The sequence below is a fragment of the Nansenia antarctica genome (assembly GCF_963989245.1).
Source record: "Nansenia antarctica genome assembly, chromosome: 1".
Classification (NCBI taxonomy): Eukaryota; Metazoa; Chordata; class Actinopteri; order Argentiniformes; family Microstomatidae; genus Nansenia; species Nansenia antarctica.
In genome coordinates, this window is record NC_137674.1 from 33,334,913 (window position 1) to 33,358,751 (window position 23,839).

The 23,839-nt window shown below is 47.4% G+C and overlaps 1 protein-coding gene across 1 annotated transcript in view; it reads right to left on the reverse strand.

Moving 5' to 3' along the window:
* Positions 1-2,027: 2,027 nt before the first annotated feature.
* Positions 2,028-23,839, reverse strand: part of esrrb (estrogen-related receptor beta) — a gene marked incomplete at its 3' end in the record, with an annotated part of 32,949 nt that continues 11,137 nt past the window's right edge. The window contains exons 3-5 of the mRNA XM_080536356.1: positions 22,756-22,917; positions 6,973-7,242; positions 2,028-2,272 (exon numbers count right to left, since the gene is read on the reverse strand). Of these exons, the coding sequence (XP_080392482.1) occupies positions 2,028-2,272; positions 6,973-7,242; positions 22,756-22,917 (677 nt within the window). The remainder of the gene's footprint in view (positions 2,273-6,972; positions 7,243-22,755; positions 22,918-23,839) is intronic.

The window sequence follows — 23,839 nt, forward strand, 5'->3', positions numbered from 1 at the left end:
GATTGTGTCGGTGCCGCGCTACTACCATTTGAAACATGCTGACACTATGTAGTCTGCCTTGCCACTTCACATGGTGTACATTAAGAGGGGGGGGGCAGTGGAGGGGGGGGGGGGTCATTTACAGTGTTTAAAAACACCTGTGGCCTCCTGGGCTGCTGGGAGAGGGTGTTATACCACAGCTAGTGTGTCAGGGTCAAGGGTCAAGGGGTCAAGCAGCGCTTTACTGTACTCCTGGAGAGAGAGAGACAGAGGCAGAGGCAGGCAACAGCCTGGGTTAAAAATACCTCCCCCCCGACAACCCTGTGAAGTGCCACAGATTCAGACCCCTCCTGCACCTGCCCGTTCACCTCTGACTGGCTGGATGGAGCTCAGTGAAGGCAGCAGACCCCACCCCCCCCGGCTATAAAAAGGGACGAGCGGCTTCTAAAATGGTGAGAGCAGATGCTGTTGGACACCTTGCTCCTTTCCTCTGTGTGCTGGACGACTTCGCCACCGCGGGGGGGGATTAACGGACCCAGAATAGAGCGTTTGACATACGGGCTTCTGATTGTTTGAACATGGAATCTCCTGCACTTTCGCCTACTCGGCATAAATCCTTTGATACACCCCTGCCCACCCACACACCACCATCACCACCACCACCACCACCACCACCCTTGCCCCCCAAACCCCAACTGATCATCTTTCTTTCACACCCTGCCCCAAATCGGGGTCATTCATTTAGTTAGTTGCCAGCCAGCCAGGAGGCAATTTCCATTGGCTTGAACAACGACCAAATTGGGAGAATTGGGGGGGGGGGGGGGGTGGCGGGGGGCGGGGGTTGAGAGTAACATCAACAACAACAACATCAACAACAACAACAACAACGTCAACAGAGGAGAAATACTACAGTGCAACAGTGGAGGTGGGCTGTGCGTGTCCCCATTGGTGGGAACAACACACCCACTCACTCACATCATGGGAGGGCATGGTCTCCTAGTGACAGCAGCATTGAGAAGAAGCAGAGGAGATGAGAGACGACTAGGAGGTGTTTAAACATGGCTGGACCACTGTGGGCTCGGCTCCCTTTTATTGCTGAGTTACTACAGAATAACACGACTGACTACCTGGCTAATGCTAGTTTGGTTAAACAACGTCGTGACCAGTTTTATCTTTCAGTCTTGTCCTTGCTGACAGATCCACGTCACACGTCTCGCTGCTCTGAAGAGGTATATTCAAGGACATTTAGATCGATAGAGCTCACATTTAGGTAACAGGTTTTTAGTTCTTAGTTTCTTCTTTCTTTTTGTTTGTTTGTTTGTTTGTTTGTTTGTTCCGAGGAGGACAATGAGAGAAAATGGCCGCCGTTTTTTCACCAGAACTTTTTGAACTGTACACTCTCACTCTTTTCCCATAATAAATATATACATGTCCTGCTGGTAAAGTTCCAGGAAGTAAAATTGACATATCAGACTGTCTGACAATAGTCTGTTTCTTCTGTTGTCATCAGAAACACATTATGAAGATTCATCAGTTTTCGAGATTCTGAGAGATGAAATAATCTTGTTAATCAAGAAACCTGCACAATTATTCATTCGGAAGATATAGAGAGTGAGCGCGGGGATCCTTCTTCATATAACAGTATGACCACAAACAGACCATAAACAAAAAAACAAAAAAGTATTACTGTACATAGTATTTCTTATATATTTTTAAATTAATCTGCATCATTTTTATATTTATACTTATAACCAAGTTTTGCATTTTGTTCTTCTTTTTTTCAGTGTCCTGGGGTCCGAGGGCGGGGGGAGAGGGGGGGCCAGGGAGGGAGGGTTGGGGAGAGGCAGTCAGTTAGAGAGGTGTCCGTCTACATCCCGCCCTGTAACAGTCAACAGGGTCTCCCTCTCCTGAGCCCCCCATCGTCCATCGTCTCTCTGCAAAGCTCTCCACCGGTTGCCGGGGGGGGTGGGGGGGGGGCATCGCCGGGGACCATCGCCGGGGGTGGGGGGAGGGGGCCGTCGCCGGGGGCAACCGGCAATCCCCTCCAATCAGACCTTTGCCTCCAGCATCTCCAGGAAGAGTTTGTGCATGGGCACCTTGCCCTGCACCTTGATGCTGTAGAAGTGCTGCACGGCCTTGGTGGCCGTCTGGCGCAGCAGCGGCAGGGTCATGAGCAGCTTGCCCGCCCGCCGAGGGTCCTCCTGGTGCTGGCTGCCCTCGTAGTCCTGCAGGGCCTCGTGGAGCGCGTCCTGGAGCTTCTGAACCGCCTCCACGTCCTCTATGTGCATGGAGTCTGCAGGGCGGGGGAGAAAGGGGGAGAGAGGGAGAGGTGGTTAATGAGAGAAGGCAGGGAGGAGGAGACTTTAACGTGGTCGTGACTCGCTAGGCCACTGCATCGCGGTGAGGAGTGAGGAGTTAAGGTTGATAAACGTGATTACTGAACATGGAGAATACTGTCACCGTCAAAGATACAGGAAACAACTAAAATGTAACCAGTGGTTGATTTTTTGTCAACTGAAAAAAGGAAATGTCAAATAAAACAACAACAACCCATAGTACATGAACACTGAACATCGAACACAATACAGTGCATAATTCCAAAGCACTACGAATTGAGAGTCTGTCTTTTTGCTATTAAAATGGCTATTTTTGTACTGACAGACAGTGCAGGAGTAGTATATTTCAGTCTAAATTAGAGTAAAACTCCTTTATGGACCTTTTACCGCTATCAGTGCCGTCAGCTACAGGACACATCATCACTTTAACACACACCTTGACAGGATAACGAGGAAGCGTAAAGAAAAAAAACAAAAAGAAAAAGATATTTCTTCGCCTAGTGGCCCGGGCTTGATTTTCATATGACCAATGAGACTGAAAATCAATTCTTGGAGCCACACAATGGAATGAACACCAGCCAATCCCCACGCTGAATGAAGACACATTAAACACCCGACTGTTCCAAAGGACAGCTCCGGAACAGATTGTTTCCTTATAAACACTACATCTGGGAATTGGATGGCGTAAACTAGCTTCAATAAATAAATAAAAAAACGGGAAAAAAAACAATAGCTTCTTTCACATTTCTATTAATTTCCTCCCTCTCTCCTCACAGAAACATGTGGAGCAGATAATGAGTGTAGTGGAAACTAATACTCATATATAAATATGTATTAGACGATATTATACTAGGTGATTAGGATATTACAATAAATAAATACAAAACTGTTACTAGTTAACTGTTAGTTTAAAACCATACAGTAACTAACTAACTGTGATTACTACACAGTCGGTAAATAAATATCTGAAAATAAGTAGATATAAATGGTCACTGAATATTGTTGCTGTTATTTGGAATAAACAAAATATTGACAACATTAAAATTGCTGCACCAAATCTATGGATTTGTCAAGTTTAAATGTCTTTAAATGACAACCTCCCTAAGGAATGCAATATTCACTGAGAAATAAACCAACAACTATTCACAGGAACAAACACAGATTCCAGACACATCTTAAAACACAGCAGCGGAACTAAAACAACTGCTGTGTGTGTCTGACTGCCTCTGGAGCACAGCTCTCCCCCCTGACCCCCCGCCCCCCCAAGGAGGGCTGTCTCTCTGTCTGCTGTGGTTAGCAGGGGTTCTCTCTCATGTGCGTTGGTGTATTACACTGTTCACAGCTGCTCTCTTACTGTACGTGCAGAAACACTTTTTCATTCTCTCTGTCTCTCTCTCTCTCCCATCCTCCTTCCTCCCTCCCTCCCTCCCTCCCTCCTCCCTCCCTCTCCCAGGGGTACACTGGGGCCATGGTTCTCTCAATGGTTAACCAGTGTCTCTCCCTCTCTCTCTCTCTCTCTCTCTCTCTCTCTCTCTCTCTCTCTCTCTCTCTTTCTATCCCTCTATCCCTCCCCCCCTCTCTCTCTCCCATCCTCTCTCTCTCTCACCCTCCCTCCCTCCCTCCCTTATTCTCCCAGGGACAGACTGGGGCCATGGTTCTCTCTCCCTCCCTCCCTCCCTCCCTCCCTCTCCCAGGGACAGACTGGGGCCATGGTTCTCTCTCTCCCCTCCCTCCTTCTCTCCCTCCCTCCCTCCCTCCCTCCCTCCCTCCCAGGGGCAGGCTGGGGCAATGGTTCTCTCTCTCCCATCCTCCCTCCCTCCCTCCCTCCCTCCCTCTCATCCTCCCTCCCTCCCTCCCTCCCTCCCTCCCTCCCTCCCTCCCTCTCCCAGGGACAGACTGGGGCCATGGTTCTCTCCCTCCCTCCCTCCCTCCCTCCCCCTCCCAGGGAGGCCAGTCCTGGGCCGTGGTTCTCTCAGTGGTTAACCAGTGTCTGGCACCCCAGAGGCAGCGTGTCATTGGCTGGCTGGCTCGTCTCACCTTGGCGCGGCGTATCTCACCAGGCGGGACAATAAAAGGCAAAACAGATTTCAGACTTCGCCCCCAAATTCATTGACTGGAACAACTGTATTCCCAAGACCTTGGGACGTTTCTCACCCTGACGGTTTGAAATCCACAGCGGTAAAATGAAGTAGGTCGTTTTGGAAAGTGAATGTGGGGGGCTGAGGAGGAGGGGGGAGGAGGAGGGGGAGGAGAGGAGTAGAACAAAAGGGGAAAATGGCCAGTAACTCAGAGAGCCAACTGGTGATGTGACAGGCATTTCCTGCTTGTTTCATACACGGTTTAGTCAGTGATAATAATCACACACGTATTAATAACGTCAGTCAGTGCTCTTGTTGTTTATTGTCTGAACTGAACTGTATTGTCAAACTTATCCTTGTATATACATTTTAACAATAGGACACTTATTATCAAACTACTGTCCTGTACTATTGTCACTTTTTTTTAAATCTTGAATTATGCCTATTGTCTTATTGTGTTGTGCTGCAATGTCAGGAACCGAAGCCTAAGAATTTTACTCTCTTACACTTGTGTAATGTGACGTGACAATAACACTTGAAACTTGAAACCACACACATATATATATATATATATATATATATATATATGCGTGTGTGTGTGTGTGTGTGCATGTGCATGCGTGCACACATTCGTGCCATTTTAACCATTAGCCTCACAAGAATGAGCGAGTACGTATGACACAGGTTCTCGGGGGGTGAAGTACGGCCATGAGGGAGTGGGGGAAGAAGAGAAGAGAGACAGAAAGAAAGAAAGAGACCAGATGAAAGAAAAAGAGAAAAAAAAGAGGACTAGACAGAAGGAGAGAGAGAAAGCGTGCAGCATGTCGTCTTCGGAGGAGGGGATGGGCTTAAAAAAACAACTTTGAAGAAACAATTTCCTCGCAATCCATCAGAGAGCCCACGTCGATCCGATTGATAAACTGCTAATTACAAAATCAATCGCTATGAATTTTCACAGCTGTCAGACAGAGGGGCTCCCGGGAGAGTGATCTCACAGAGACCTTGTTCAAACGTTCCGGACGCCCCCCCCTCACCCTGACACCCCCCCCCCTCCCTCCCTCCCTCACCCTCCCACCCCCACCCCCTCCCCAACAAAGCTCTGTCGTCTGAAAGCCAAAGCAAAGCTCCACCATCAGCATTTTCATTTTTCAAGCCAGACAAAAAAAAAAAAAAGAGAGAAGAGAAGGCGGTCCTCGTGTCCAGCCCCGGTCCAGGCATTGATCAGAGAGAGGACAGGGCCCTGCCTTCTGAAAAGCTGCCTGTCGATACGGACGCTGCCGTCTTCACATTGGAACAAACGAGGGCCATCACTCCCTGATACTCATTCCATTCGACTTAACACATTTTATTGACAGGCCCTGTGCTCCTAATGAAATGCTAAATGTATCTCCTGCTGTGGAGCTCCTGTGCTGCTGTGCCCTGCAGCCACTGTTACAGAGATAGAGAGGGATGGAGGGATGGAGGAAATACCACAACATGGAAGGCATTCAATTAAAAGCTCAGTTGTCCTCCCAGACACTCAGCTGGCCATATCTCCCCTCCATATCTCTCTCTCTCTCTCACACTCCAGACTAGAGGTTACACTCAAAAGACCCTCCAACTGGACTCCAACAGTATTGGATGTCATTGTGGGCACTGATACTGGAACAAAGCATATTTCACATGTTTTAACTTAGATATTTTACAAATATACTACTACTTTATGATAGCTGTGAATTAAGTAGAAATTATCTGCAATTGAAAGTAAGTATTCAGAGCAAAGAATTATTTTACATAATGCAAATGATCACAATAATTGTGGAATAATAGCAGGGAGTAACCTGAGGGTGTCATTACTTTAGGAAAGAGAAACAGGATAAATCATAATTATATAAACCTACAGTATATCAGTTCAAAATCCACCTTAAAATAGCATTTAAGGCTCATAAAATGTGTACTTAAATGTGTTTAAAATGATTGATTTCTTCATCATTACATTCAACAATTATTTTCCGATATTTGTGGTGGCACTGTGTATCGGAGGAATAATGGGAAAAAAAAGATAAAATATACTGTAGGAGAATCAACACTGTGATGCTCTATTAAATAAAAGCTGGAATACACCCATCAAAATGGTACATGTTATTGTTATTTTAAAGATTTAAATATTTAAATATCTATCCATCCTTATGCAGTGTAATTTATGACACATTCTTATGCTTTCGTCCTCATGTTGGGATCTGATTTGATCTGACTTTTCTTTTGAATAATGTAAATACATTTCTGTGTTGTTGAAAATCAATGACACATCGCTAGTCAACTAACACAGCTTGTTTTGTGAGCCTGCTGACAATGTAAAGTAGTGTTATAGTTAACTAGGTAGCAGTGGGGATTACTCACCCAATCCATTGCGTTGCAATATTTTTGGCTTGACTAGCGAGTTTGTGTTGTGATTCTCAACAACGTTGAAACGTAGTTCTGTGTTTCAAAAGGAAAGTCAGAACATTTTGATTGGTTGCCGACATGCGGACCAAAGCATCAGACTGTGTCACAATTTATGACGAGGTCACAGGCACGGTGGAGGTGTGTGGTCCTCCTACCTGAGTTGGCGAGCGCGATGGCCTTGAGGGTAACAAACTCCTCCTTCTCCACCTTCAGCTTCTTACACTTGCGGACCAGCTGCAGGATGGAGACGTAGAGGTCCAGGAGGCCTGTGAGGCGCGAGTGCTCCTCGTCCATTATGTAGTCCTCTGCGTACACCAGCTCGTCCTCGTAGGGCAGCGAGCGGAACACGATGCTCAGGATCAGGATCTCCATCCAGGCGCTCTGCAGTAGACTCATCTGGTCTCCCAGCGACAGGGTAGAGAAGCCTGGGGAGGAGGAGAAACAGAAGGAGGAGGAGGCCTGGTTAGAGTCTAACCTCCAGGAGAGAGACAGAGGGAGGAGGAAGCCTGGTTAGTTAGTGTAACCTCCAGGAGAGAGACAGAGGGAGGAGGGCCTGGTCAGTGTCTAACCTGTGTGTCAGCAAAGCCTGGAGGATCATCAAAGATCCCAGCCACCCCAACCACTATTGTCTATTGTCTATGATTTTGTCTTGTGGCTATGTGTGTACATTGTCCATTGTGATAGTTATGGGTAATGTGTGTATGTTTGATGTATTTGAGTGTATTGAGTTTTTTTTTCTCCATCTGCACCGACAACAAATTCCACCGACCTTGGTCGTGTGGTCATGAAACGATTAATTAATTAATTCATTCCTAGTCTGTTTGACCCCAGCCACCCCAACCACAGTCTGTTTGAACTGATGCCGTCCAGAAGGCGTAGCCTCTTCCGGAGCCTCAGGGCCAAAACTCAGAGGCTAACCAACAGCTACTCCCCCCAGGCCATCAGGCTCATGAACAAGCCTACTGTAGACAACTGACTATCATCCCCAAGCACACCTCGTGTATACGGACTACATAAACCTTAATCTCACTTTACTACTGTCCCTTAAGTCTTGTACTATTGACACTTTTTATTGAATTATGCCTAGTGCTTTATTGCAAGATACTGCTAATTGTAAATAATCTTATTTGTCACTTACGTCCTGTACTATTGTCACTTTTTTATTTTTAATTATGCCTATTGCCTTATTGTCTTGTGTTGCAATGTCAGGAATTGAAGCCTAAAGGGCTCTGCACACAGAGTGCGATTTCTGTTGCGCATCAACGTTCCATTTTGAAGTTTGAATGGAAGTCTATGAGAACATCGCATTTACCCACACACGGCCCCGATTTTAATCGCACGGCGAACATTCGATTCCATTCATTTTGAATGGGACAAAGCAGTGCGACAAAACTCGCACGCCGTGTGCTTTGTCCCATTCAAAATGAATGGAATCGAATGTTCGCCGTGCGATTAAAAATCGGGGCCGTGTGTGGGTAAATGCGATGTTCTCATAGACTTCCATTCAAACTTCAAAATGGAACGTTGATGCGCAACAGAAATCGCACGCTGTGTGCAGAGCCCTTAAGAATTGTAATTCTCTCTTACACTATAAAACTTGAAAATGTGAAACTTGAAACCTCCAGTCAGATATGCAGCCTCTGGTTCTACAGCGTTATGCACTCGAGATCAAAACGCAGCTGAAAATAGTAATATAGGATATATTATATAATATAAGAACTTTGTGTTTATGTACTTCATGACTAATTTCACTTAAAAAGAAGAAGTCTCTCAAAATATAAGATGTGAACAGCTAACTACCATGTCACCTATGTACCACATGTCATAGCGGTTTTAAAATACTCTCCTTTAGATAGATTTGACACCCAATAAAAGACTGTGCCCCCCCCCCATGACATTCTCAACCCACTTTAGAGGACTCGGTCTCACGGAACGATCAACAAACCAACAAACCAAACATGACTTGTTCAGTTTCACCCCAGCTACTAAGATACATGCCGCGAAAAATGCTAGCACAGATGGAGGGGGTTGTTTAAATTTAAACGCCCTGTGAAGGTCTTCTGTGAGACGACGGGGTGGGGGCGGGGGTGGGGGGGGGGGGGGGGGGGGGGTGTCGCGGCACTCCACTAGGCTTTACTGTAAAGTGAAGACAGTAATCGGTGCAGAGGTCCGGCAGACACAAAGCCGAGCGCTCACCTCTTGTTTCCTGTCGCCCTGCTAGTGGTGTGACTGGGATTAGCAGGGGGACACATCCTCATTGGAGGGGTCGAGGACGTGACACCTACTCAGCGATGCTCTATGTGTGTGTGTGTGTGTGTGTGTGTGTGTGTGCTCGTGCCTGTGTGCGTAAGTGCGTGAGTGTGTGTGTGATTTCATCACCACCACTCCCCGACACACACACACACTCACGCACATACGCACGCAGGCACAAGCCCAGACACGCATACACAAACACACGCACGCACACACACGCACGTACACATGCATTTGGGGGATCTGGGCAGAGGAGAGGAACAGATAGCCATCTCATCCCCCTTTCCCACCCCCCCTCCCCTCTTACTCCCCTTCAGCTGTCAATAAACTCTGTGCGGCCTCTCCCCCCTTCCTCCTCCCCGCCTCTCCTCCCCCCTCCTCCCCCCTCCCCCCCCCTCGTACGCGGTCCAGGCTCGGTGTGCCACGGGCGGCCATTCTGACAGCATATTAGCCCTCTCTGCCCCCCCCCCCCCCCTGATTAAAATGATTGCTTTTACAAGTTTTCTAAGTTTTCCTGTTAGCCGCTGTAGCTATCTGGGGCCTGGGTGATTAAGAGGCGATAGATGACAGTATTGACCAGCACCCTCACCACAACCCCCCCACGCTGGCTTCTCTTAAAATATAAATGATCTCATTGAGGCACAACCGTCACACACTGGGTGATGTTTATCTGTCCCCCGGACCTGACACTCACACACATGTGGACACTCACACACATGTGGACACACTCACACACATGTGGACACACTCACACACATGTGGACACACTCACACACATGTAGACACACACACACACACACACACACATGTGGACACACTCACACACATGTGGACACACTCACACATGTGGACACAGACACACACATGTGGACACACACACACACACACACGTGGACACACACACACATGTGGACACACACACACATGTGGACACACACACGCACACACATGTGGACACACACACACACATACACACACACACATACACACACATACACACACACATACACACACACACACACAACACGTGGACACACATGTGGACACACACACACATGTGGACACACACACACATACACACACACACACACACACGTGGACACACATGTGGACACACACACACATGTGGACACATACACACATGTGGACACGGACACACACACACACACACACACATACATGTGGACACACGCACGCACACACACACACACACACACACACACACATGACACACACATGTGCACGCACGCATGCATACAAACACACACACACACACACTCATACACACACACACACACACACACACACACAAAAAAAACACACCTGGGTGAAAGGAAGAGAGAGAGAGAGAGAGAGAGAGAGGAATAGAGAGAGAGGGCCGGGGAGAGAATGTGTGAGAGAAAGAAAAAGCGAGAGAGAGAGAGAGAGAGAGAAAGAAAAGAAGGGGGGGGGGTACCTGAGTGTTCAATTCCCCTTATCGTGGTGGTGACCACAGGAGAGGAGGGCTGCAGGATACATTAATTAACAGATTGCGATCGGAATGTGAGGGCCTTCACAATGTGGAGGGGAATCAATAGTCAGTAGAATGGAAGGGTCTGATCAAACAGAGGGGGGTGGGGGGGGGTGGCTGGCCTGGGTGGCAGAGAGGACCAGGCCCCCCACACACACCCCTCCAACCCCAAAAACAGCACCAGCAGCCCTTCCCCAACCCTAAACACAGAGGTGTCTGCAGGGCCTTCAGACAAGACCAGCCCCACCCCCCCCCAACCCCAAAACACCCTTAAACCACTAAACTGCCGCGAGTCCTCCCCTCAACCCCAAACATAGGGCACCCCCCCCACAACCACTAACTCCACGAGCCCCCCCCCCCCACCCCCAACCCCAAACACGGGCCACCCCCCCACTAAACTGCCACGAGCAGTCGTCAACAACATTCGTGATCGCGTACAGGAGGGCTGGGGGGGGGGTTGTGTGTGTGTGTGTGGGGGGGTGCTGTGTGTGCCGTTAGAGCAGGTGCCTCGGCTGAGGTGATTACACTTCCTGATGCATTCTAAATCTTCCGTGGTGTAATTTCCCTGTCTGGCGTGGCTCGGCCATTAAAGGCGGAGACAGAGACTCTGGAATGACCGTGAGAAGATTGTTATGCAAGTATGGAGACCCAAGAACGCCTCAGCTTTGATGCTGCATCACGTTGGCACGTTGCTGAGGAAGGCTCTGTGTGTACCCTTTTAACGCCTAGGGGGGGTGGGACTCGACCGTGACTAACAGTGTTTTAGGGTTTGTGGGAAAGAATGCGGAGAATCGTCTCGCGATACACAGGAGACAGACACCTCTCTCTCTCTCAGCCGCCCCGTACGCACACAACAATGTCGAAGCCCCAGCAGCCTACAATTAGGTTTGACGCTAAAAGTCCTTGAATTTAATCCACTGTTGATGTGAGGAGATGTGTGGAGAGGTGGTGTGTGTCGTCGTGTGTGTGTGTGCCCCCCCCTTCCCCCTACTCCGCCCCCCGCCTCCCCCCCCTAGCTCTGTCTCTCTCTCTCTCTCTCTCTCTCTCTCTCTCTCTCTCTCTCTCTCTCTCTCTCTCTCTCTCTCTCTCTCTCTCTCTCTCTCTCTCTCTCTCTCTCTTCACAGAGGCCTAAATTATCGCTCCAAATGGGATCTCGTGCCGTCGCCTTTTTTCCACTCAATTTAATCGAGTAATGAAGTGACTTCCTGACTCCGTGGGTCACGCCGGGAGTCTCCGGCCGTCCGCCGCGGCGCTCCGAAGGCTAGCAGCCCCCCCCCTCTAGACCCTCCCACCCCCCGCTTAAGTGCCGTCGGAGTGGGGTGATTTTCCCTCTAATGAAATATCAATATTTACATCTTCATTTCCAACCCGCTGCCTCTTTCTTGTGGGGTTTGACCAAACATGACACAATATTGACCAGATCTGAGGGGGGGGGGGGCTGTCTGCACTGCTTTGGCGGCTCTTTATCCTCACGGTTGTTGAGTGAAAGCTCCTCCTGGTTGTGCAATTCGGCGGTCAGATTTTCGTGCTTTTTTTCCGGCTCGTAAATGGAAGGCAATAGAAAAATAATAAGGAATTTTTTGGGGGGTTGTTCGATTTGAATAAGAATAGAGGGAGAGGAGGGGTGGGGGGGGGTTGGGGTATTAGTGGAGTAGCGTAGTGTCTTTTAAAGCGATATGATTATCAATTTGGACAGGAACCGTGCCATTACACGGTATCAGAGCGGTGTCTTTTTACATGTGGAGCGGCAGGGCTGTGTATCCGTGTCGTGTGGACAGGCTGTGTGTGTGTGTGTGTGTGTGTGTGTGACAGGCTGTGTGTGTGTGTGTGTGTGTGTGTGTGTGTTGTGTGGACAGGCTGTGTTGTGTGTGTGTGTGTGTGTGTGTGTGTGGACAGGCTGTGTGTGTGTGTGTGTGTGTGTGTGGACAGGCTGTGTGTGTGTGTGTGTGGACAGGCTGTGCTGCTGACGGAGGCAGGGCCATGACAGCTCAGTCACACTGATTACACAGTGACAGACGTGTGGTCAGTGGGTGTGCTGTGGAGCAGGTAGAACATGTACAGTTACCGTGAGGGAGCACACACACACACACACACACACACACACGTATGCAGGCACGCACTCTTGCAGGTACGCACACATGCACACACGCACGCAGGCACGCACGCATGCACGCACGCACTCACGCACACACACACGCACACACACACACACACACACACACACACACACACAAACACACACACACACACACACTGAATAGAACACACACACACCACACACACACTCCACACACTGAAGAGAACACACACGTTCAACATGAGTTTTTCGACAGTGAGTCCTGTCCTTGGCACAGTTTATAAAACCTAACCAGTTGGTTGCTTGTGTTTATGGAGCTCAATAAATGTTGCTACTTTAATCAGATTGGACAACATGGACAGGCTTGGCTGTCCAGCAGAGACATATTTCATGCCTGCTGAATCAAAAGAAAGCTCTCTCTTTGGCTGATAAAAGCAAATCTGCGATGGCTCTGCATTCCCCTGCCATAACCAACCGTTTACAGATAAAACTCATACAGTGAGACTCACAATGTTTTAAACCTACAGTTCATTGACTGGTTACGTCCTTCTTCTATGTAACACTGGCGACAACCTTTGTGATCAAAGCTCAAATTGAGAATTTTAAAAGAGATAGTCTGCATGTAGATACAACACATCGTATCATAAATGACAGCAGCTGCTGAAAGCGGAAACAAGTCGGAAACCAATGAAAAGCTCCAACTTTTATTCAGAACATTTTTAATAATGTCAACGTTGTTGAAAATCAATGGCACAACACTCGCTAGTCAAGCCAAAAAATCTTGCTAGGTAGTAGTAGTGGGGATTGCTCACCGAATCCATTGCATTGAAATATTTCGGGCTTGACTAGCGAGTGTGTCATTGATTTTCAACAACGTTGAAATCTATTTAATTTTTTATTTAATTTTTAATTTTAAAAGTCTGAACATTTTGGCTGACTTGTTCCTGCTTTCACCAGCTGCTGTCACATATATCTAATGACTCATAGCTCGCTATCTAGAATCAAACTGAAAAAAAGGGGGGCTCAATTGGGGGGGGCTCGAATCCACATCTTTGTTTACCTCCCAAATGTCCTTATGAGACGGAGAAAACGTGCGCGGGGGGGGGGGCATACACACACACACAGACACACAGACCACCACACCCGCGCCTGGCCGGTCGCGCCCCCCCGTCCTCCAGATTAATCAGAGCAGCGTTTCATCTGCCACAGCAGAGGAGACAGGCCCCCCCCCAAAATGAAATGCTGGAGATTTCTGTTGAGCGGGAGTTCATATTCTATTAATTTATTATTGTTTCCCTCTCCCCGAGGGCCATTAGCACGGGTAATAAAAAGAGATGTAATTACGAGGCAGGGTGCCCCCCCCCCCCCCTTCCAGCTGCAGCCCCCTCATATTTCACCCTCAATCAGACTACTGAACAGACAGAGGAAGGGAGGGAGAGGGGGAGAGAGAGAGAGGGGGGACAAAGATAGAAGAGAGAGAAAGAGAGCTGGGGGGAAAGAGAGAGAGAGAGAGAGAGGTGGAAAAAGAGATACAGAATAATGGCAGAGATGAGGGACAGAGAGAGAGAGAGAGATAGAGAGAGAGAGAGAGAGAGGAGAGAGAGAGAGAGAGAGAGGGGGGGGGGGGGGGGGGGTGAGAGAGCTGGAGGGGAAAATAGATAGAGAGAGGGAGAAAAAGATACAGAATAAAAGAAGTGATGAGGGACAGAGAGAGAGAGACGGAGAGAGAGAGAGAGAGAGGGGGGGAAAGAGAGATAGAGATAGATAGGGTGGGAGAGAGAGAGAGAGATAGGGCGGATAGGGAAAGGAGAGAGAGGGAGAGAGAGAGGAGAGAGAGAGAGAGAGGGAGAGAGAGAGAGAGAGAGAGAGGGGAGAGTAATACTGGCTGCAGACAGGGGCAGCAGATCTATCATCCAGGCCGGCTATCAGAAGGACAAGCAGGCCCTGAAGACCGGAGCCCAGCAGCAATCTCACCTCAGCCAGCCAAGTGCTCTCCTGGGCTGGCCGGGCCCTAACAGGACCCCCGAGGTCCAGCTCAGCCCTTCCCTGCTCTGGTCTCTACTGGACGACCCTGTTCCTGTGCCATGAATCATTGAAGATTTTTATTTCAAACATTTGATATTATATATCTGAGGAGAATGATTCCGTGATGATACCCCTCTCGAAAATAGATTGTTATCCATATTATTGCGGGACGCTTCTGATGTGGAAAAGTATACATCACGTTGGCAAGCGTGGCGAGTTACGAAATAGATACAAGGATGTGTGGCATTTACAATATGTGTGTGTGCGTGTGAGTGTGTCTGTGCGTGTGTGCATGTGTGTGTGTGTGTGTGTATATGCGTGTGTGTGTGTGTTGTGAGTGTGTGCTCGTGTGTGCATACTTGCATGCCTGTGTGTGTGTGTGTGTGTGTGTGTACGTGTGCTTGTGTGTGTGCTCATGTGTGTGCGCTTGCATGCCTGTGTGTTTGTGTGTGTGTGTGTGTGTGTGTGTGTGTGTGTGTGTTGTGAGTGTGTGTGCGTGTGTGTGCGCTTGCATGCCTGTGTGTTTGTGTGTGTGTGTGTGTGTGTGTGTGTGTGTGTGTGTGCACGTGTTGTGTGCGCACGTAACTTGCAGCTGCCGACTATGATTCTTCCTGAATTTACATGACAGCGTCAGGAGGAGCCAATCAATAGCTCCTTGGTTATAAATTGCTGCGCTTGACAGAAAATGTTTTGACCCGAGCCCCAGTCACACAAACAACAAACACCAGAGACGGCTCAGCTCAGCTCTGCTGCTACAAGCCTTCACCGGACACACACACATCACTCACCACACATTTCACACACCAGACCTATTATTGGGGGTGTTAAAAAAATGAAACTAATTCTTGACACTTTGAATTTAACCGGAAAAAAAATGCTTTTATACCGTAACCACGTATAGCCATCAGACATCGTCCACGTTTAATCCTCTGTGTTTCACAGCCTGAAGTCTGAACTACATCAGAAAACGCTTCACCGACCGCTCACTTCTCAGGACAGCTAGCTTACTATCTCTACTTTTCTACCACGATAACCAAGCCCATTATCCCCCATTGTAAGTAGCTGGGAAATGGGTGATTTGACCAGTGGCCTGTGAACGGCTATGAGGTTGTATAATGTTAAATACTGTAATCCCCTTGTTTTAATCTGCGGCCCCCCCCTGACCCCGCGACCCCGACTCTGGGGTATTTAGTCGTCCCTGGGGTCTCACAGCCCCTGCGTCTGATGTTATATATCTCTCTGTTTAGCCCAGGAAGACCAGGAAGACTCTAATCATTCGACTTTAATCATTGACATAATTACACATAATTTATATCTCCTGCCAACCACCAACACTGCTTAATGAGAGGCAGCCCAGCGATACCGCTGCCAATGTCTTAAAGGCACATCTCTCTAAATAATGTCCTTGTCACAAAGTACAAATACCCTACAAATACCCTACCGCTGGCTTTTAATATTGAGCCGTTTTAGATTTATCTAATAACAAAATGTACAATGCACTCACACAAATATGATACTTGGCTCGCCTTGGTATCCGCTCGTGTATCATGGTAAAATGAACAAAAGCCCCCCCCCTGCCTGTCCCTCTCCCTGCTTGCCCCCCCGCCCCCCCGCCCCCCTGTCCCTCTCCCTTCCTGGCTGGCTGGCAGATGTCCCCTCCCTGCCCCTACACACACACCCTTCCCTGCTTGCTTTCCTAGCCTGTCTACGATACGCCCACATCTCAATCCCCCAGCAGCCTCTCTGCCACGGCGTCCCACACTCCACGCTCTCTCTCCCCTCACTCATTGCTTCAGGCCTCAGCATCCACCTGATTGCTCAATCTATCTTTATCTCCCGTGTTGAAACCTACGTCAGAGGGTAAATTGAATATACTAAGAGCTGTCTGTTGGTGTCTATATTTAATAAAGTGCACTGATGAGGGGGCTGATTTATTGCCCGGCAGTATTCACACTCTATTACAAGGAGATTACGCAGCTTGAGTGGGATCAGTCTGGCAACACAGTAAGTAGATTTCTGAATTTAATGGCAACAGAGAAAACAGGGGAACCCGGAGGGGGGGTGCAGGAGGGAGGGAGGGAGGGAGGGAGAAGGAGGAGGAGGAGAAGAAGAAGAAGAAGAAGAAGAAGAAGAAGAAGGAGGGAGTGTTTGGCTGACACAAACACAACAACATACAAGAGGCGTGATCGCTCTTGGACGTCACGACTCTCCCTTCCCCGCTGACACGTAAACACACAGCCACATGGCCCGCGGGCTCAGCCTAGAACTGTACTGACAACCTGGGATTAAGAACTGAGTTTATGGATGTTCCCCCCCAAATACTGCTAATAAATGATAGCAAAAAGCTATAGCAATTCATTAGTTTATTTGGGTCTAAATGCAACGACAGCCTTCCAACAAAACGAGAATGCCATCTAGGATGTTTTGTCTGTGGAATAATGTGAGCATGAGCTTCCCCACACTCAAAAACTGGGCCAAATTTTGCAAACTTTCAGTCGTTCATAGGCATGCCTGAAGAAGGTCTAAAAAAAAAGATAGATTTTTTGCACAGTTTTTGAGTGTGCGGATGCTTCTTTTCATCTCATTTGATACTCCTCAGCTCCAGCGCCTCAGCTAAATCTGATTACAGATGAGCGGAAAGTTGAATCAAATCATCGAAAAGATTAAATATCTTCATATTCTATGAAATGCTCCATCCTCCATATATAACACTAGGATAACGGTGTATGTGTGTGTGTTATATCCCTGCTGGAAAAAATCTACCAATCAATCAATCAATCAATCAATCATCTAGTGGAGTGTGGAATGGTCACATCTAGTGGAGTATGGAGCGGTGCACTCAGTGACCCAGGCACGTCACACACCACAGGACCCCCCCCAGCGGAAAAGCTTTCCGACCCTGGAAGCAGCAGAACGGGGGAGCGTGGGGCGGGGGGGGTCTAGCAGCAGGTGACAAACTCCTGGCGGGGCCTAACAATGAGGGCCTCTTGCGAAAGCCGGCCTGCCTGGCAGATTCCACATGGGGGCCCGTGACATTCACACACACAGTGGTTGGGGCGAGGGGGGGGGGGGGGGGGGGGGGGTGGAGGGGGTCGTGGGGTCATGGGTTAAGTTCCGGTGGGGGTTCAGTCAGTAGTCAGTCAGTACACCCCCCCGACCGCACCCCCCCACACACACCCGTGACACACCACCACCAACGACAGCTTTTAAAAGTTGAGGGGGGGTAAGAAAATTCTGAGGAGACTCTCGCAGGGTCATAGCATGCAGAGGCTGTCAGTATACTTAGTTCACCCTTAAACCACTTGGACAGGGTGATATGCGGCCTAGGGGCGGGGGGGGGGGGGGGGTTGCCGGAGGACAGCTATGTGTGTCAAAGGTTTGTTAGCACCTCAGAAGCAACAAGCCATCTGTCATCGTCCCCCTACAACTGGACCTTAATGACCCCCCCCCCCCACAGCCCCCCACACCCCCCACACCCCCCTCCCCCCAAAACCCCACGTCAGGCTACGACCATATTAGCCTCCTCCGCTAGCCACTACTCGCTACTAGCGCTATTTAGGGCGATGACGAGAGCATCCCCAAGCAGCCTTGAAACGATGAGCAATTAATCAGAGGCTAATTTAGAAGCCGACCCAGTCGTTATAGGATCTTACTCTCTGCAGCTGCAGACAACACAACTGGTAACAGACACCTAGCGACGACGACTGTTAGCTTGAATGACATCGAGTTCAGTTGTAAAGATCCAGATTGTATTATAGCTATTCCGCTAATTCCCGAAAGGTGATTTAGGGTAGAGAGAAGACTAGATTTCAATGGATAAGACGACAGATAACACACACACACACTCAATTGGGCTATGGGGATCTTGTGAGGCGATGATATAATTTACAGAACTTAATGGTACCGCTTTCACAGTTCTTCAACGACCCTCAAATTAGAAGCTGACCACTCCAGGGCTTGTCCCACTGCAAATGGCCGCCCTTTTAAAACACTTTTTTCTCCAAATGTTAGCTGAGAAAAAAGGGGCAATGAAAAATCAATCGGGACAACTTAAGTGCCAATTTCCTTGACGTCTAAATTGTTACCTTTGGACTTTGGTCATGCCCCATCTGTCAATGCCCTAATCAATGTAGCCCGCTTCATAATGAACTGTTAATCTTTTTTAATTCCATTGCCAAAGGCACAAAAAAAAAAAATCTATCAGAATGTAATCAGCAGTTTTTTTTTTCTCCTCTCTCTCTTTTCTCTTCCATCCCAGAGTGAGTAAAGAGGGGGGGGGGGGGGGGGAGAAATATGGTGGTTTGAGCTGATCTCTCTGTGGTAGTAGTACCGCCCTGGGGTACCATCAGTGCGTGCGATGTTAGTCCATTGAGTCCCGGTCAGATTCAGCCATGTACAACTCAATTATGCAGCCATTTCATGGGCCGGCGTGAACAAGGGGGATCTCCTAACACAGACCACCCAACCACGAGCATAACTAGGGGGGTCTTATCACCGACTGTATAATTCTGTGTTTGGTTTGGATTTGTTGATTTTATAATATAACCACTGACTGGATAGTCTGTTGTTTAATGTCAAAGGTATACAGTATACTACAGTATGAATACAATAGATATGAGATGGAAGCATGTGTGTGTGTGTGTCTGTACAGTCACAAACGTAAATGAATGACTCCCAATGAACTAATTGAAAAGTGTTTATGTCCTTAATGAATAATTGTATTTATGTGGACATAAATAAAGCATTCAAAATGTGTGTCTGTGTCTGTGTGACTGTGTGGTGTGTGCACCTGTGTGTGTGTGTGTGTGTGTTTGTGTGTGTGCGTGGGTGTGTGTGTCTGTGTGTGTGTGTGTGTGTGTGTGTGTGTTTGTGTGTGTGCGTGGGTGTGTGTGTCTGTGTGTTTGTGTGTGTGTGTGTGTGTGTGTGCGTGCGTGTGTTTCTATGTGTGTGTGTGTGTGTGTGTGTGTGTGTGTGTGTGCGTGGGTGTGTATTATTTCTCATCATCTCTCTGTAGCTTGTTTGGCATTCCTAGCGACAGTGTGCCTTGCATTTTCTCCTCTACACTTTATCTGCCAGACACTGAAGCTAGCTTAGGCTTTGGCTTTGGGCTAAATGATCACCGTGGAGTCATTCAGAATGACAAGCGTTTTGTCAGACCATCTCTGGCAAATCCAATTAAGATTATTAATCTATCGACTGTACAATGTGTGTTATGATAATCTCATTAAGAGAGCACTTATTAAGCTTTAGCATACAGAGCACTCCAGTTAGAGCGCAGACTGCATTGAAACAGCAGTAGCTGAATATGATGTGCTTTAGAGTGGAGGTTAATAAGATTATCATTCCATAGAGTTGAAAATACATGTAATTGAGTTTAATAGGGTACAAGCAAACCGATAAACATTCTCATGAACCCTTTGACATTCGTCAATCGAATTTAGTTGATTTGAGCAATATTATAATTATATTATTATATGTTTTTCTTCAACACTAGTCCTGCAGTTAGACTACCTGGTAGGACAAGGGCAGGGGTTCTCTCTCGATTTGCCTGTATATTCTAACAAGGCAGAATTAAGATGAATGTGTGTGTCAGTGTGTGTGTGTGTGTGTGTGTGCGTCAGTGTGTGTGTGTGTGTGTGTGTGTGTGTGTGTGTGTGTACGCACAGTTTGATTGGGTGGGTCAAGTAGACGGGCCTTTCCTGAGCCACCCTCCAGTAAGCTCAGGGTTAACCCCTCCCCTGCTGACAGGGCAGAGAGGGACTGGTGCTACTGGCCCTACAGTTCAGACACGGGGAGGAGAGGGGAGGGGAGGAGGGGAGGAGGGGGGAGGAGGGCAGGGTGCATATCCAGCTCTAATCTCCTTACTAGATCTGAAGCTGATTAACCCCCCTTTCCTAGAAATACATAACACCTTTCCACGTATTGTATATGCCGGGGGTTAGGGTCAATTCCTCGTTCGATTAAGTCAATCCATCCTCGTTAGGGGTTGCAAACGAGGGGGATGTTCCTGGTCAATGTCCAAGCCGTTCCAGGAAACATCCAGAACATTGGGCATCGTCTGACATGTTTGTACAGTACATTGAATCGGGAGGATTTGAGGCCTACTGGATACTCTCAGTTCCAAATAAACATTTTATGTTTATTATTTAGAAATCAGAAATGTGACTTTTGCAGCCCAAATCCTCATTGAAAATAAAAATGACACTGATTTGGAATTTTCTTTCTTTCATTTATTTATTTGTTTTTGGACACTTGAATTGGGATTTTCAGTTGAATTTTCGGTTGAATTTTCAGTTGATTTTCAGTTGAATTTTCGGTAGAATTTTCGGTTGATTTTCAGTTGAATTTTCTGTTGGAAATAACCAAACTGAAATGTAACTGACACCAACTCTGGTTTTACACAAGAAGAGAGAGAGAGAGGCCTGGTGTGTCAGGTCTCATGACAGTGCACTGTTGCTGACTGCAGGAGTTATGCTGATGAGAAGACAACAAGGGTAGAGAGGGGAGAGACACATTCATTCATAGTCTCTCACACCACCAGACCTCTACACCACTACAGCTCTTTTTTGGGGTCAACCTCAGGATCAGGGAGAATCTGCGTTGGTTGCAAAAAGAGTCACTAAACAATGTGTTCTCTGTCAAAAATCAGGAGAAAACTCTCCAAGGAAGCAGAATCTGTGCTGACGGGAAATGCTGTATCCTTAATTCAACAGCATCACATAACCTAACACCTCGTCTATCACACAGTCTATGGGGCACGGGAGAAACATGATTATGCCCATCAATAATTCAATTGAAGTGTGTGTACGTGGTGTGTGTTGGGTGTGTGAGAGGAGGGTACAGTATGTACTGTAGGTGTGTGTGTGTGTGCGGGTGTATGCTTGTGTGTATGTGTGTGTGTGTATGTGTGTGTGTGTGTGTGTGTGTTTGCATGCGTGTGTATGCTTGTGTGTGTATGCTTGCATGTGTGTGTGCGTGCGTGTGTATGCTTGAGTGTGTGTGCGTGTGTATGCTTGCGTGTGTTTTCTGTGCGTGTGTGCTTGTGTGCGTGTGTGTGTGTGTGTGTGTGTGTGTGTGTGTGAGAGCTGGCGTGTTTGAGTGGGAGGGTCTCTGCTCTGCTCTAAATCCCCCTGTGATGACGACGGCGTCCGTTGACACCAGGACAACAGTCTCCTCTCCATTCAAATCAGGGACTTTAGCAACATCCTATTGATTCCATTCTTTTCAAGCTGTCTCCATTTTGCCCCTAGGTCCATGTGAGCTGCTGACATTAATTATCTGTGTGTGTATGTGTGTGTGTGTGTGTGTGTGTGTGTGTGTGTGTGTGTGTTTGTGTGTGTGTGTGTGCGCAGTGAGAGAGTGCCGGTGTGAGAGAGAGAGAGAGACAGAATGACAAAAAGACGGTGGCGGTAGCTGTTTTTAACCTATCAGGTGTAAGGAGGCCATTAGGGGTGGCGGTTGGTTTCTCGCTTGAGTCGAAACCAACAGCACTGCACTAACAGATGACTGTCCCCTTCAAAGTGGGCAGCTGGGATTGTATCTAAAAAAAAGGCTACGGCAGTCCATGCACACTGAACGTGTTTATGATCTAAAACTATACAGCGTGGGATAGATTGTATACAATACATCCCTCTATACATCCCTCTATCTCTAGTCTATGGAGTCTTCTGGCAGTCTCCATCAGGGTGATCAGAGTCAGGCTGGGGGGCGGGAAAATCCTACTAGTCTGTTCTTACTGTATATAATGTTCATATGTCTATTTTTCATTATATTTTATTATTTTGGATTTCATTCTATTATTCAATTGTCACTTTATTTTTGTTGTTGTTGTTGTTGTTGTTGTTTGTGGTGTGAGCTTCTGTAACGCCTGAATTTCCCCTCAGGGATCAATAAAGTACCTATCTATCTATCTATCTATCTATCTATCTATATAATGTAGTCAGTGGTATGTGTGTGTGTGAGTTTGTGTGTGTATGAGTGTGTGTGCGTGCGTGCGTGTGTGTGTTGTGTGTGTGTGTGTGTGTGTGTGTGTGTGTGTGTGTGTGTGGGCTGCAGGTGGCAGACAGGACGTACCTGGGATATGTTTGGCCCAGCCGATGATGACCACCAGCTCACGGTCGGCCAGGTCACACAGCGTGGTCAGGGCCTTGATGTCACTCTCGGGCATGGTGGGGTCAGGCATGGCGTAGATCTTCTCTGGCTCGGCCACCAGGAGGTGGGACACTATCTTTGTGACTGAGAAAGGAGGGGGGGCAGGGGGGGTGTCAATTCAATACTAAGAAGTGATGAAATGACTGCAATGTAAGTGAAAGATATACTATGTGTCATTTTTTTATTTTATTTTTTTTAAATCGTCCTTCTTCTAGCACGACGACTGCCAATGGCCCCAGGCCTGAGCATAAATAACTTTTTCCTGTTATGACTGGTGGATAGATGATTCACTTACTTAGTCAAATGTATTGATTGTAAAGTCACTTTGAAATAAGGCGTCTTCTAAATGCCAAAAATGTACGTCTGCTAAATGTAAATACTGGATGATATAGGGCCAGTTTCACAGACAGGACTAATCCTAGACAAAAAGCATCTTCAATGGACATTGAACGTGTAATTTAGTCCAGGACTAGTCTTAGTGTAGTATTAGTGTAGTATTGTTCTTTAGATTAGATTAGATTGGATTAGATTAAACTTTATTGTCATTGCATGGTACAAGTACCAGACAATGAAATGTAGTTTAGTATCTAACCAGAAGTGCAAATAGTGATATAGTGCCAAACATGATATTGTAAAGACAATAGGATATGCACAGTTATGAAGTGATAAGTACAGTAAGATCACTTTTTTGGATTATGTACAGCTATGAAGTGATAATTACAGTATTGTAAGTACAGTAGGTAGTAGGTATAAGAGATGGACACAGTTAAGGTAGCTCTTTGGGCATCTGAATATACACACTGGATATGCTGGATTAGAACAATGACTGTGCTGTGTCTTCTTCACTCTCTCCCTCTGAAACGTGCAAACTAATGAATGGTTTAAAACTGTTGCAGTTGGCGCTGAAAATAAATTCTCCACACATTACTCGAGAGTGCGTGTGTGTGAGTGTGCGTGTGTGTGTGTGTGTGAGGCTTGCGGCCCTTAGCGCTCACTCACTGTTTAA